The sequence below is a fragment of the Aethina tumida genome, chromosome 1 (genome assembly GCF_024364675.1).
Source record: "Aethina tumida isolate Nest 87 chromosome 1, icAetTumi1.1, whole genome shotgun sequence".
NCBI classification, from domain to species: domain Eukaryota; kingdom Metazoa; phylum Arthropoda; class Insecta; order Coleoptera; family Nitidulidae; genus Aethina; species Aethina tumida.
In genome coordinates, this window is record NC_065435.1 from 52,618,180 (window position 1) to 52,632,491 (window position 14,312).

A 14,312-nucleotide genomic window follows, 5' to 3' on the forward strand; every position below is an offset into this window, starting at 1 on the left:
TGTATAATATCCTTTTTGTTTTTTAGTCTTCCGAATAAACCTGAAGTCTACATTCCTTCAAGCTTCTTGAATTTCCGTGATGAGTTCATTTAAATTTATCGAATTTCGTTAAAAAAAGTGTTTCTCCATATTTTCTATAGGGTAATTAGCATGGGCAAATCTTTTAGAATTTTGGATTTGTGTTTGGGATCGTTTTCATGTTGAAACACATTTATTAAAGACATCATTTCTTCTATATATGGAAGCAAATTGTTGTTTAATATATCCCTGTACATAAATCAGTCTAAGGGTATTATTATACTGGAACCTTGTTTCACTGTGAGTATAACAATCTTTTTGTATAGTTTTATCTCTGTGGAATGTTTAACATAAGCAGAACCATCATTTTTTTATAAATTAAATTTAAACTCGTAACTGAAGACTATGTACAAGTCAAAATTGGACACATATTTAGTCGAAATCAGTTTTTTTTCAACTCTGGAATCAAACCAACCCCGTTCAGTAACAATCCTTTCACAATCCTTGAAGTAATTTTAGCAAGTCCCATTTCCTTCAGGATGGCTTTAATTTCAGTTGACAATAAGATTGGATTGTTTTTCGTTTTTTTTATCCAGTTATCGATTTTCGAACTCATAGAAATTTTTTCATAGCTACCATTTGACCAATTTTTCTGAATTTTTTACTAATATGGGAAACGATATTTAGCCGCAATATTTTCTTGTTTTTTTCTCGATTTTATTATTTCCGAAGTTTTTATTTTGTACAGTTTTATTTCGATGAATGATTAAATAATTATAATAATCAAATAGCAAACAGAGACCAATGAAAGACCATAAAGTATAGTGTACTCATTTTTTTAAAGAATAAAATTAGATTGACCAGTTGCACAGTGGAGACAAAAATATAAAATATAATAGGTATTATAGATACAGGCGTCCAATTCAAGTAGTACAGCTCATATTTTTCGTATATTTTAACAATTTGCTATAATTATGGCTACTACTGTGTATTGGTAAAACGAATGAAGGAAATTTGTAAATGATAAATAAGGAAGTCAAGAGGTTCTAAAATATGTTGACCCATTATTTTTTAAAGGCTATATTTGAAGAATTTGATCAATTCTTGACATGTACAATTAATATAATTTTAATCACATACATTTAATTAGGTGTAAATTTATCAAATCCATCAAGCACTGTGTCATTTGTATTCAAAAGTTAAATACTCTTAAAAAGTACCCCTTGTTACAATTTTTTGTGAACCTGTTAAAGGTTGCCTGCGCATTCGACCCCAAAAGGATGGCCAGAAATATAATCTGGGTTCGCGTGTCAGAGGTTAATTCTTTTTTTTGGCGTCCCGTTTAGGAATCTATTGTTCGACACACTTCTACCATTACTATGAAAAAGGGAACTCAAGCGGCTATTTTCGATTGTCCTTAATATTGTCAACAATAAAAATGACGATTTCAATTATAATACTGAAATGTTAGTTTAACAAGACGTTATTTTAATAAATTAATGACCACGTACAAGAAAACGTCTGTTCCTATCAGTTGTCCTGAACGATGAACTTATCAAAGATTCATCAGTGACAGCACAACGATCGTCACCGAGCAACATTAAAATATCACACACAGTATTGTATTAGTCATATAAATTCGCTTGTAACATTGTCACGAAATTATTAATCGATGAAATTTAATACTGTACCTCGGATTTCATTTTAACCGCGTCCATCATTTCGTTCTAAGTTAAACCGTTGCTTAATTATACAGGATGTAACGCGGCAAAGCTTGACGGTCGACTATTTAATGTTTTATGCACGGTGTTTGAATTGTGTTCAATTACAACAAGGAAGTCTGCCGATGGAGTTTGCGGTGCATTATTTCACAAAAGGAAATTAAAAATATCTAATTTCGTTCAGTTTTTCGACAAAACAATTTTTTTCTACTTTTTGAATTTGCTGTATCACACTCTTTTATTGACATGGTCTATTATCATTTTTTTCAAATGTATGAATGAATATGTAACAATATAGGGAAGGATGCTTAATTAATGTGTCATTTCTAGTTTCATTTAATAGATATTCCTTTATCGAATTAAAAGGGAGGCGTATTCATGTTGTCGGTTTTGATAAAAAGTCAAATAACTTTTCACAGTATCTTCAAGTGTTAATTTTAATTAAGTTCTTTATTTATAATATCGGGTGCGTTTTCCCCAGGGTCGTGTAACTTTTCGTCTGGCTCGGAGCTGGAATCCTTTTCAATTTCCTGTTTTTCTTTGTCCACGGCCCACTTAATTAGATTCGGCCGTTGTTTTCGAAGCGTTGCAAAACAATTGATCTTCTTTAAATCCTGACATGATCGTCTAATCTCATTGGGTAAACACACACACACATACAGCGACACACACAAACACACACATACACACACGCGGTGTATAATTATACGGGCGCTGAAGACAGTGGGGATCGGTAGGGGGCGGGCAAGGGCGCCATGGGGACGGAGGCGGAGTGATGAATGTGTATGTTTAGCTTCGTTAGCTGGCGACAGACTTTAATTATCTCTCCAAGGATTGCAATGGCATTAGCCGCTATATAGGAGCGATACAGCCTTCATTACTGTTTTATATCAGGAAAACTTTCCTTCAAACCAGAACTTGTTTGTGCTCCATTGCGCCACAATGAACGAATATTCGAGTAATTTTATCTCGTTATTAGTTTCTGGTATTTATAGTTTTACCAACTACAATGCAATTCAAGATAAAGGTGCTCTTATTAAAACACACGAACATTTATGAAATTTAATTTGAAAATAGTTCCGCACGTTCTAAACACAATCCGACGAATTTGCATACTATAGCTAATGCGCAGAAACTTTATTCAAATATTATTTCTAAAAAAGAGCTTCAGCAAACTTTTCGCATTATTTCCCCGTGTATTCAGCGTATTTATTTAACGCGAACATTACCAATTCCATTACAAACAGCTGAAATACTTGGGTAAACCTACTTTAATTAAATTTCATTTTGTATTCGATAAGGTTCGCCGATTCATAACGTGATTATAATGATGTTCTTTGCATATATTATTTTAACATATTCATCGTTCTCTTCTTCCTAACTCCAATATGTTGCTACGAAAACCTGTAAACGATTGCCAAACAGCTATTTACTAGCTAATACTAACAAATCAAAAATGGGGGTCCGATAAAAAAAACTTACTTTAACTAGCAATTATTGTAAAATTAATTACAGTAACATAAGCTATATAATGGCAATACTAAACACGTTTAAAAGGTAACAGTAATACATAATACAGCTCTTAGAATAAAACTTCCGAGTCTCCTTTCTCAAGTGATATTTTAGAAACCCCTCGCAAATCTTATGGTACGAAGTTACTTCAAATATATACACGAAGTTGCACATCAAAATGAAGAAAAACGAAAATTAGCAACCTTTCGCCTTAAGAAAATTTACTGTCAATTCATATACAATGGAGACCATAAGTTTGAAAACATTTTATATTTTTAAATAAATTAATTACAAAAATAATTAAAATGGTTAAAATGCTTGAAACTGATTTGATTTGATTTAAAACAACAGACTGTATACATATATATATTCTCTATGTTTTTTTACTTTGCCATAGAAATGAAAACTTTTTTACGTTTATCAAATTTTCTCCTATTCTGTGGTTTTCGATTACTTTTATTCAATTATTACAAAGGGTAAAAATTATTGTACGGAAAATAAACAGATTGAGCTGTAAATTCGGGTATGAGACAAAATTTCAAGTCTGTTGAATATACCCAAAGGAACTGTTAATAAACTCATTAAAAAATATAACGTCACGAGTTCAACAATTAATGTACAGAATCTCGGAAGGCCCAAAAAATGTACTACTAATGTAGACAATAAAATTAAATGTAAGCCACAGACAGATGGAATTGCTGTCAAAAAATCATCGACTTAAAAAAATAGAACGGCGCAATTGTACAAAATTATATTAATTATTCTGATGAAAAATAGAAAACTGTTTTAAGAATTGTCGAAAGAAAGTTTAACATATTTGGAAGTGATGGTAGGCAGTATGAATACGATGCTTCCACATGCAGAATGAAAAATGCCATTACAGTGGAGATTCCAATAAGATAAGAATCCTAACTATTCCACTGGTTTGAACAGAATTCCGTTACCATTATTAAGTGGCCCCCACAGAGTCCAGATTTGAATCCCATAAAAAACCTGTGGGAGCATCCAGACAAATACGACAATAAAATATCTTAAAAAGGATAAACTTTGGAAAGCACTTGTGTGTGCCAATTTAGTATGTTTCATGTAGTTCAAATCAAGGCAAAAAGCGTTGCAACTAGATACTAATAAGAAATACTTTTTATGATAAATGATTAAAATTAATAAAAGGTTTCTAAATTTTTGGCCAATGTAAAATAAAATTTATTAAAATAAATAAATAAATAAATTGTTTTTTATTTTGTATTTATTATAAGAACATTATTTATAAACAAATTGTGTAGATGTATTAATTTTGGGGAGCCTAGATATCTTTATTAACTTGTGTTACTGAAAAATTAAACGTTTCCAAATTTATGACTGCCACTGTATTTCAATCACTAATTCACAATGTAGTATATGAAGCTGCATGGTTGTACATTCCTACATCACTATGTATCAAGGTTCTAACAAAGTACAAAAAGCGTATAGAAGAGTCAGGAATATAAATTATTTTATATAGATGCCTTAAAATCAAAATTGGAGCAGGACCTGCTATTTTTAAAGAGGATAAAGATTATTTATTCCAACAATCTTAATAAACATTTAGGCTTGTTATAATGTACTAAAGTTTGAACAAAAACCTAGAAAATAAGGAATTACGAAAATCATTACAACAAATCCATTATTAACAAAAATGTAATGGTTAATAAATCAATTACACAATAAGACAGTAAAATTCTTATTGACATCATTTCATATAGCTATGCTAATGAAAACGCTGACAATTAAGCAAAACACTCGATGAACAAACCATCATCATTGAACAGTTTAGGAAAATTATTAAGAAAATTCCTCCATTGTATTAAGTGGGTCGAAAACAACAAATAATCAAAAAGCACAATCAAGCTTAAATAAAGAACTTCTTCCTGTTGTATTATATGCATATCAAATCTTACTAAATCAAATCTTGAAGGAAAATCCACTACAATACATCAATAAAACAGAAAAATACAAAATCTCAAACTCCATGATAGAAGTAGTTGTAGTAAGTAGGATCAATACTGAAGTTCCCTAATGTGATAGACATATAAAAACTTTATGATATTATAATAAAATAAAATATAATAAAAATTGACATTACAAAAACAAACGCCAGTTAAATATGTTGTGATCCATCCAAAGCGTCGATGAACTAATTACGCGGAACAAACACATAAATAGACAACGCATTTGGTACCATAATGTATATGCTGATTTGTGTATATAATATATATGAAGACCACTTAACCCATAATTGAGACAAATCAATGCCAATAGGGCACTAATAACATGAAACAATCGCTATTCGACTAGCTTATCTCGTAACTGATCGTGGTAGGTAGATGAAGCCGGCGAATGGCAGACGAAACGTAAAACGAAAACAAATTTCGTAAACAAAAAAAAATCACTCTCACTTAATTCATCGAGCGATCTGTCGATATTCTGAAATAATAAAAAAAAGAACTAACAAAAGAGACTTGTTTTAAGTTGTTTTCGCAACGGATTCAAGCATAATTGAAAGAGGGCGCTTGTTTGCAATAATCCAATTATGGATTCTTTTAGATTTTATTATCGACGGTTACACTGGATTTTCGATGGCATTTACTATATCGGATTACTTTTTTCTCTCCGGAAATTAATTCTGGTTGAAAAAAAGTCGGCCGGATTATGTTCCATCTTCCCTTGCAAATAATCGAAGCTTGTTTCACAATTTGTCACGGGGTCCTTTTGTTTCTTCGATTTGTATTTTTTCCAATTACCGATTGATCTGCTCGTTCGCAACACAGTTTTATCGACACTGTGACCTTAATTGGATCACTTATTAATAACTATTTTCCGCCTCGGCGTGTCCTTAAATAATTACGATTCGAAACTAATAACGTGCAGTTTAGCCACTAAGCAAAATTTAAACACAGTACTTCGTGTGCAGAAAATATATTTATATTACTGAAACCTCTTTCCGTTTAGCTGATGGTGTCTGGGAAGCGTTTAACTGGCCTTCCATCAAATTTAATGATGTACATGCCCCCGTCTGATGGGCCATTATTTTTCATTAATAACGTGCCGTTAGTTTTGAAAATTGCATTTTGCAAACTCCGTCTAGATAACTGAAAATTATCGTGTTCCTTAAACGCGTTCGCCTATTCGAATTAAATTGCCATCTAACGGTACATTCTTAATTCCATTAATGTTGCGGCTAATTAAAATAAAAGTCGTTTAATATTGAATATGTATAAATAACGGCTGATAATTTGTTAAGCGCTTTAAACGAATTTAATAAATGAAGTGTTGGATATAAAGCAATTAAATATAAAATGTGTTAAAACGTATCATAACATATTGATGTATTTTTTAAATTTATTTAAAATTTAAAAACATTCAATATTAAATGCTTTCACACGCGATAAATGAATAAAAAATCATAAAACAACTTTCACATTTGTTTCAGTTTTCCTTCATAATTTATATCAATTAAAATATTAACAAATCCATATGATACAATAATTTCACTTTTATTATTTTATTAATTCAATCACCATTTTTATGCGGCATTCATACATTTTATTCATATTTTTCAATCGGGTCAACGATAATTTTAATATCAGCATTTACATTAATTTTAATAAACTTTTAAATGATTCGAAACGGTCGGTTTAAATATTGAAAAGGATAGAAAATGGTGAATGAAATATAATTTTTATTTGTAAACAAAAAATGTTGGTTATCGAATTGTATTTGAGTGTTAACGGATTCCATTCATTAATTCAGTTTTCGCAATTTACATCAATTTAGTGTCGTAATTAAAGTATCGTAACAAAATTTGACATGTGATTTGTCCAGTTAAAATAATAAAAAAACAGGTGAATCGATTTACAACTGTTTACGTGGATTCTTTGACGGATTAATTTCTGTTTCCCTTTTTTTTTAGTTGTAAGACGGACAAGTTGTGGCCAGTTTTTCGGTTTCAGCGGCCAACCCATTTTCAAACGTGTGAAACCACGGCGCACCCGAAATAAAAATTAGCCCGCGTTGTTTTTTATATATATTCATAAACGTCGATCATTTTTTTATCGTTGGCTGCAGCATTTTCAGCACTATGAAACCTGTCAAGATGTAGTGACTGCCATTTTAGCCGGCATTGAATTATGAAGTATATTTGCATTTTTTCAAACGACAAAAACACCAACTAGGAAAATCCACTCTTGATCATGAAAGGCCTGTTAAATGTAAAATTAATTTATGATGTCAATATTTTATAGAAATATTTTTTTAGGGAAATTCACCTACTTGCCTGTGACACGATCGATCACTTTAGCACCATCAAAAGTTTTATTTTTTTTTTTTATTGATAAATTTTAATACGCATTAAAGATATTTGGACGACGACGTTTTCGAGAATAAGTGGTGTAAAACGTAAAAATAAATAAAAAACGTGTTACCAATCACGCCACAATATAATTGAAGAGCTTCCACTTGATCGAAACTGAATTGATCTTTGAACGGTCATCATCCGCAACACTCTCGCTTTCGTTGCCCCCATGAACCCCCACCGCCGGACAATTAGTTAACTAATTGGCTCGCATTAACCAGTTAGTTAATTTCAAAATATATTTGAATAATAATTATGAAATGGATCGCAACAATAACAGAGCAATCACATGATTGCTGTCATGTAGTATAATGAGGTGTTAATGAGCCCATACCTAATCTGCAGGCTTGATCGGACTGTTATAGTGTTATACGGCCGCGGCCTGTTCATACGGCCACAGTGCCCCAGTGTTTGTGTGTTTGTATTTCGGCTGAAGTGTCCGCCGAGTCAATGGGACACAGTGTTCTCGCCCAAGTCAAGACGCCAGGTAAACAGGAGGTCATCGGTAATCTTGTTTTACCATTGTTTTCCGTGTGTGTCTCGGTAATTGGTACAATAAACAGTAAAGGCCACAAACGTTAGTGACCACGTTTGCGGCAAGAGTCGTTTAAGATAGGGGAGAAACAAGTTTGCTCGTATGTATCTCCTAATATAATACTATTTTAATATAATAGGGAAAAAATGTGGGTTTTTAATTAAATTGAATTGATGTAAAGATGCCTTTTAGAGTATTATTTGAAATAAATATTTCTTTTGATATGGATTGATTTGATGTTGAAACTTAAACAAAATATTTATAGCACATAAATAACGTGTTAGGACAAAGTAAAACATACAGTTAAATAACGAATGTATTACAAATGTTTGTATATATAAAAAAATCTCCAAATGTTTAGCTTGTATTATATTAAGTATTTTACCTACAGAGTGACACATTTCAGGCAGGAAAATCATGTAATATTCGTTTGAGATCTTCATTAGCCAAAAATTGTAGAATCATATTTTTTATGAAAAAAATTCTTCAATGAATAGAAACATGTAAACATTAATATTTTCTTAAGAATTTATTTTTTCAATTCAATTAAGTTATCGAAAAATACATCTGAAAATATCAAATAATTATTTAGTGATATTAAAGTACCACTTATTTGTTCAAGTTTCACTATTAAGATAGACTAACTAATTGAGAGATCTCATAAGCCATTATATTATCTACTTTTTTTTGACATTTTATGAATATGAAAGGATTTAGAAATTCAATTCAATAATGTAATTTATAGAACTTTTTAATACACACATTGGGTTTTTTATTGTTTAACTATAATTAAGTAAATTTCTAAAGTACTTTCATCATTTCTCACACTTAGTGTATATTCTGGGACTTCTTCTACTTATTTCTATAAAGTTAAGTTAACCAATTTGTAAAAAATAATATAATAAAACATTCCAAAAAGTTGAAAATAAATCAATGGCAAAATATTAAAAGTTGTCAACATATTTGTATTATTTATAATTTATTTTTAAATATTAAATAGAACTAAAGTATTCTAAGAAAATGAAAATTCAGGGGCGTACTTACTAGACTTTTTTAGGGCCCGTTTTTTATTGTCTATCTTTTGAAATATAATTAAAAAATTAATGTAGTGATTCCAACATTTCTAACGTTTCTGACTTCATAAAACTCATTTCTACTTATTTTTTAAACAAATTCAGTTATAAATATTAAAATATTCTAAAAAGTTTCAGTATTTTACTAGACTAGGCCCGTGTTGAATTTTTTATTGTATATCTTTTGAGCTTTTATTTATTAAAATTGAAATATAATTAATAGGCCGACTTCTATGTTTCCATCATTTCTAACACTTAATATATAACTTCATAAAACGCTTTTCTACTTATATTTTAAACAATTTAATAAATCAGTAATGAATAGTAAAATATTTCAAAAAATTTCAGGATTTTGAAAATAAGTCAGTGGAAAAGTATTAAAAGTTGTCAACATATTTAAAATTAATTTTTAATAATTAAACATGAAATAAATAAAAGATTCTAAGAAAATAAAAATTTAGTGGCGTCCTTACTAGACTTTTTTAAGGTCCGTATTGAGTTTTTTATTGTTTATCTTTTGAGCTTTTATTTATTAAAATTGAAATATAATTAAAAAGCTGACTGTGGTGTTTCCATAATTTATAACCTTATAATTTTATAAAACTCTTTCTACTTATTTTTTAAACAAATTAATAAATAGTAAAATATTCCAAAAAGTTAGTGACAAAGTAACAAAAAGTTGTCAATATGTTTATATTACATATAATTTATTTTCAAAAATAAATATCATATCAAATATTTATAGCATAATTTTAAGACATTGAGTTTTTTTGTGGCAAAATACTAACAACTCGTCATCATGTTTGTATTATTTAATATCATTTTTAATAAATGTCTAATAAAATAAAAGGGAATTAATTAATAATCCAAGTTACCCCACTCAAAATGTGTTTTAAACATCCGGCTGAATTATTTGTGAATTTTACTTATTTTTTTTTATACCGCTATATATTTTTAATATTAAAATTGTTTGGATCACGGTTGAAAATATTTTCAGTTATGAACAATAAAAAATTTTATGTTCATTTGACTCTTTGTATTTATGACAATAATTGAATTTGAGAACAATGAATGGGGAAATAATTGACAATATAGCGTTGATAGTTCCAAAAAAAAATAATGATAATAATAATAATAAATAAATAAATATATGATATTAATAACTGTGAGTGTCCCGAAAATAAAGTGCCGCCTCATTCGGCCAAATTACATCGGTTTAAAATAAACTTAGCGTCGCAATAATAAAGTGCCGCATAAAATAACAGAGAAAAACAATTGAGTTAAATAGAGATCATAAACGGGCGGGCGGCGAGCAAAAGGAACATAAAACGGCTGTATCTTGACCTAACCTAATGCTACAAAAAGTCATAATTTAATTAAAAAACGCATCGCAGGTGGCGGGCGCAGGAGGCGAGGATAAAGGACCCGACGAGCGAGACGAGGGAAAATTGCACGAGTGCCGTGCAAAAGGTTACGGCAACGGTTCTGGTAAGTAGAATTTGTGGTTTTAACTGAATATTTGAGTCACGTGGACCGTGAGCTCGGCCAATGGCGGGCCCCGCCGCTATGTGACCGTATCGACTTTTAGGCTGTATGTGCATTCGTTTGGGATTTTAACTATCGTACTTGATGCTTTAAATGTGCACAACACGAGACGGTGCACCATGCCCGATGCTACGCTGCACAAAATTCAACCCGACACAAACAATGCGGATGATTGATCCTGGAAACAACACACTTCCAATGAGCTCGATGCGAAAACATCTATCTTTATTTCATTATGTTACAGCCATTAACCTCTTTCCCGATTCATAATGCGTGATTATTATTATCAGCATTATTTTTTAATCCTAAATCAAAATAATTATTCACACATTTGATCAATTTTTCTCTAATTCGTTAACACATTCGATGGACGGGTATTAATTCTCGTAGGTATATATTTATAGTTTGATTCGTTTCATTGCACTTTCAAAGCTAAATGTTCATAGGTAATAATATTACCTGTGACCCACATAAATTGACATCATTGTTGCGTTTAATCACAGTTCCATAGCCACAAAATTATACGCACAATGGCCCCAAGAAGCACGACCGATAAAAAATGTACTAATAAAAAAGTCAATCCGCAGACGGACAGAAGGAGCAACATAGAAAAAGCAAAGACTCTAAAAAAGACAATTAAGCCCTCCAAGACGAAACATATTCCAAAAGTTGAAAAACTAAAGGCCCTGTTGAAGGACACGGAGGTGGTAAGACATTGCAATCCACACACCAGATACGCCGAATTGAAGATCTTGAAGGTGGCCATTTCCATAGCTGAAAATCCTAACACAAACAAGTATGGAAAGATGGACGTACACGAGTGCATAAGACGAGCCGTCTGTGAGGGCAACCGACTGAGGCTTAAGAAGTTGGTAGATGGGAGAACTCCGGAAGTGGCTAGCATCGAAAATGCCCGATATGTTGGGGTGAAAAGGGCGTGTATAAATCTGATGAATTTATGTGATACTGAAAACTGAATTTCAGAACTTAGAAATTATGTATATATTTTGTTTTACGATATATTGTAAATATTAATAAATATTATAAAAATATAATAAACGTATCTCATTTTTTAGGATGGTGGGTTAGATATCATAATCATCATTAACTTGTAATACAGAAGAATCTGATACAGATCTACCTACTTGTATAGACAATTATAATTGTTGTAATTACCTTTACTTTGCTTCGTAAATTACAACAGTCCCATTGTCATAAGATGCACAAGTTCAACTGTATCATGAATAAGACTATAATTATTCCAAGACACAAAAAAATAACACAAAATTAATGATGAATAATATAAAACATATATGTGGTGGATGGAGGGATAAATAATATTTAATGAAAATCATAATCTTCATTAACTTGTAGGTAGTATTATGTATTAGTATCATTTTATTATAGAGACATAATATTACATACATTAATATTTAGGAAAACCACAATTATCATTAACTTACAGTAGATAGTATTAATTGAGTGGCTACCTGTATCGATTTAGCATTCACATAATCAATTATAGGTATGTCACTATAAAATGTTTATATTTTCAAATAGCCATAATAAATTAAATTTAATTATTTATAATTTAATTACCTTACAACCATTTACAAAATTGTTTTCTTTGGCGCTTGTCATTCGTAAATTTACATTAAACATAATGCGGGCGCAATTAACATTTCGCATTTTAATAAAATGCAGGGCGCTTTCATTTGAATAAAACACCGTAGGAATATGAAATTTGGTCCAACTTACCCTTACCCAATTCCCAGTAAAATTCTTCGCCTCTAGACCGCAACGGCAATTCCAACCCTACCTTCCTTCAGAAATAAGGGAGAATCGTATCCGTCGTCCCTCCAACTTCTCCTGTCCATTGTAGACGGGAAACTTCCCCATTGGGGCCGCCTGTAACAGACAAGGGACGCCTTTCAGATTACGTGAAGTTATTCCAACCGGAATTTTGATTAAATCTCTCGCCCAAGTAATATCTCTAAATTTTGCGTTCATAATTAAAACTTTGGAAATTCTGCTGATGTGCCCGAGAATAAGGGAGAGCCTCGAATGCATAAATTATGCAGGGCCGGCCACAAAGGGACTGTTTCAGTTGAAAGATAACACTGTTCGGTTGCAAGGGGACTTTTAAGAAAATAACGATAACGAAGCGTTTTAAGTGGTACGGCGCTGGGTAAATCATTAAAAGCGCTATAGAATTTCGTTCTAGGCAGTTATTAACATGAAATATTCATGTAAAGCCTTTCATTTCATGTTTTTGAGGTTATTATTACTGAAACTGTAACATACCATTTTATTTTGATAATAACAAAATAATAAAATAGCAATTTGTTATACATTGTGTGGAAAATGATAGAAAAGGATTTTGAAACGTTGTGGCATTCTTAATTCTTTGTTCTGTACTAGAACAATTATTATATCATGTAAATAATCAACTTCCAATTGGACTGGAACGAGACAAGGGGGTATATGTAAAAGGTTTTCCTTAAAATTTCCCTAAATTGACCGTTATTGTAGCATTTAATTAATCAATCGAACCATATTTATTATCCCGTCATTTGCAAAAAGTCTGGGAATACACTTGCCACACGAGTTCTGTTTATTCAAATTAAACTGATAACCATAGAATATAAAATAAGTGAGAACGAAATATCGGTCGGCAAATAAAATTATTTATTAACAACAAACATCGGACAGCGTTTTGTAAATAGTAATTTCAGTCGCAAATCAGTCGAGCTGTGCGTATCTTTGATCTACAGCCGCTAGTTTTTTTAATAGCTTCAAAGCGCATTGATCATCATGTCGACATGAATGTTAATTTTGAATTGTGCTCGTGAAATAAAGAAAACCGAGGGTATTGTTAAATTATAATTAAGCGTCACTAGCAAATTTCGACATTGTTGAATTTTGCAAATAAATTTTTTTTGTCACAAAATTTATTAATTCACCCGATCTATTGTTTATGTAGTCTGGAATATTGGCAACCCTTTTAGTCCCTCGTCATTTCAAGCCACAATTTGAGAGTGGTCACATCGGCCTAAAAGTATCCGGAATAATCTCACAGCTCTAAGTAGTCAAATCCTCACATCTGTGTCCTTGATTAATCATTAGTATGACAATGCCGACATCCCAGGTCCGGAGAAACTTTTCTCATGATTCCACCGAAATTAATTCAAATTACCTTTTATCTATATTCCTGAATTAAACATACAATCTACATATAAAAAGAATAATAGATCAACCTGTGTCCGATTCACACGCTGACCACCCCTTGATCGTGCACTTCCCCGTAACTTGCAGCATCTCCGCTGACCACCTTCTTGGACAGGAGGGTCCGAGCGAGACGGACCTAGTCCTTGCACCCGTCTGAGCTGTGGGCTAGAGGGAGACAGTTGCAGCAGCTCAAGATGAACCGGTTAAGTGTTTTCATTTCTTATACAGATCATTCGTCTGGATTTTATTAATTTAGTATCACAAGGTCCGCAATCGAAAAAGGTCGGAAT

General features: G+C 31.5%; 1 protein-coding gene across 1 annotated transcript in view; it reads left to right on the forward strand.

Annotated features, from left to right (window-relative positions):
• Window positions 1-14,312, forward strand: part of LOC126266267 (uncharacterized) — an 80,882-nt gene that overhangs the window by 321 nt on the left and 66,249 nt on the right. The window contains exons 2-3 of the mRNA XM_049969938.1: window positions 7,987-8,128; window positions 10,644-10,737. Of these exons, the coding sequence (XP_049825895.1) occupies window positions 7,987-8,128; window positions 10,644-10,737 (236 nt within the window). The remainder of the gene's footprint in view (window positions 1-7,986; window positions 8,129-10,643; window positions 10,738-14,312) is intronic.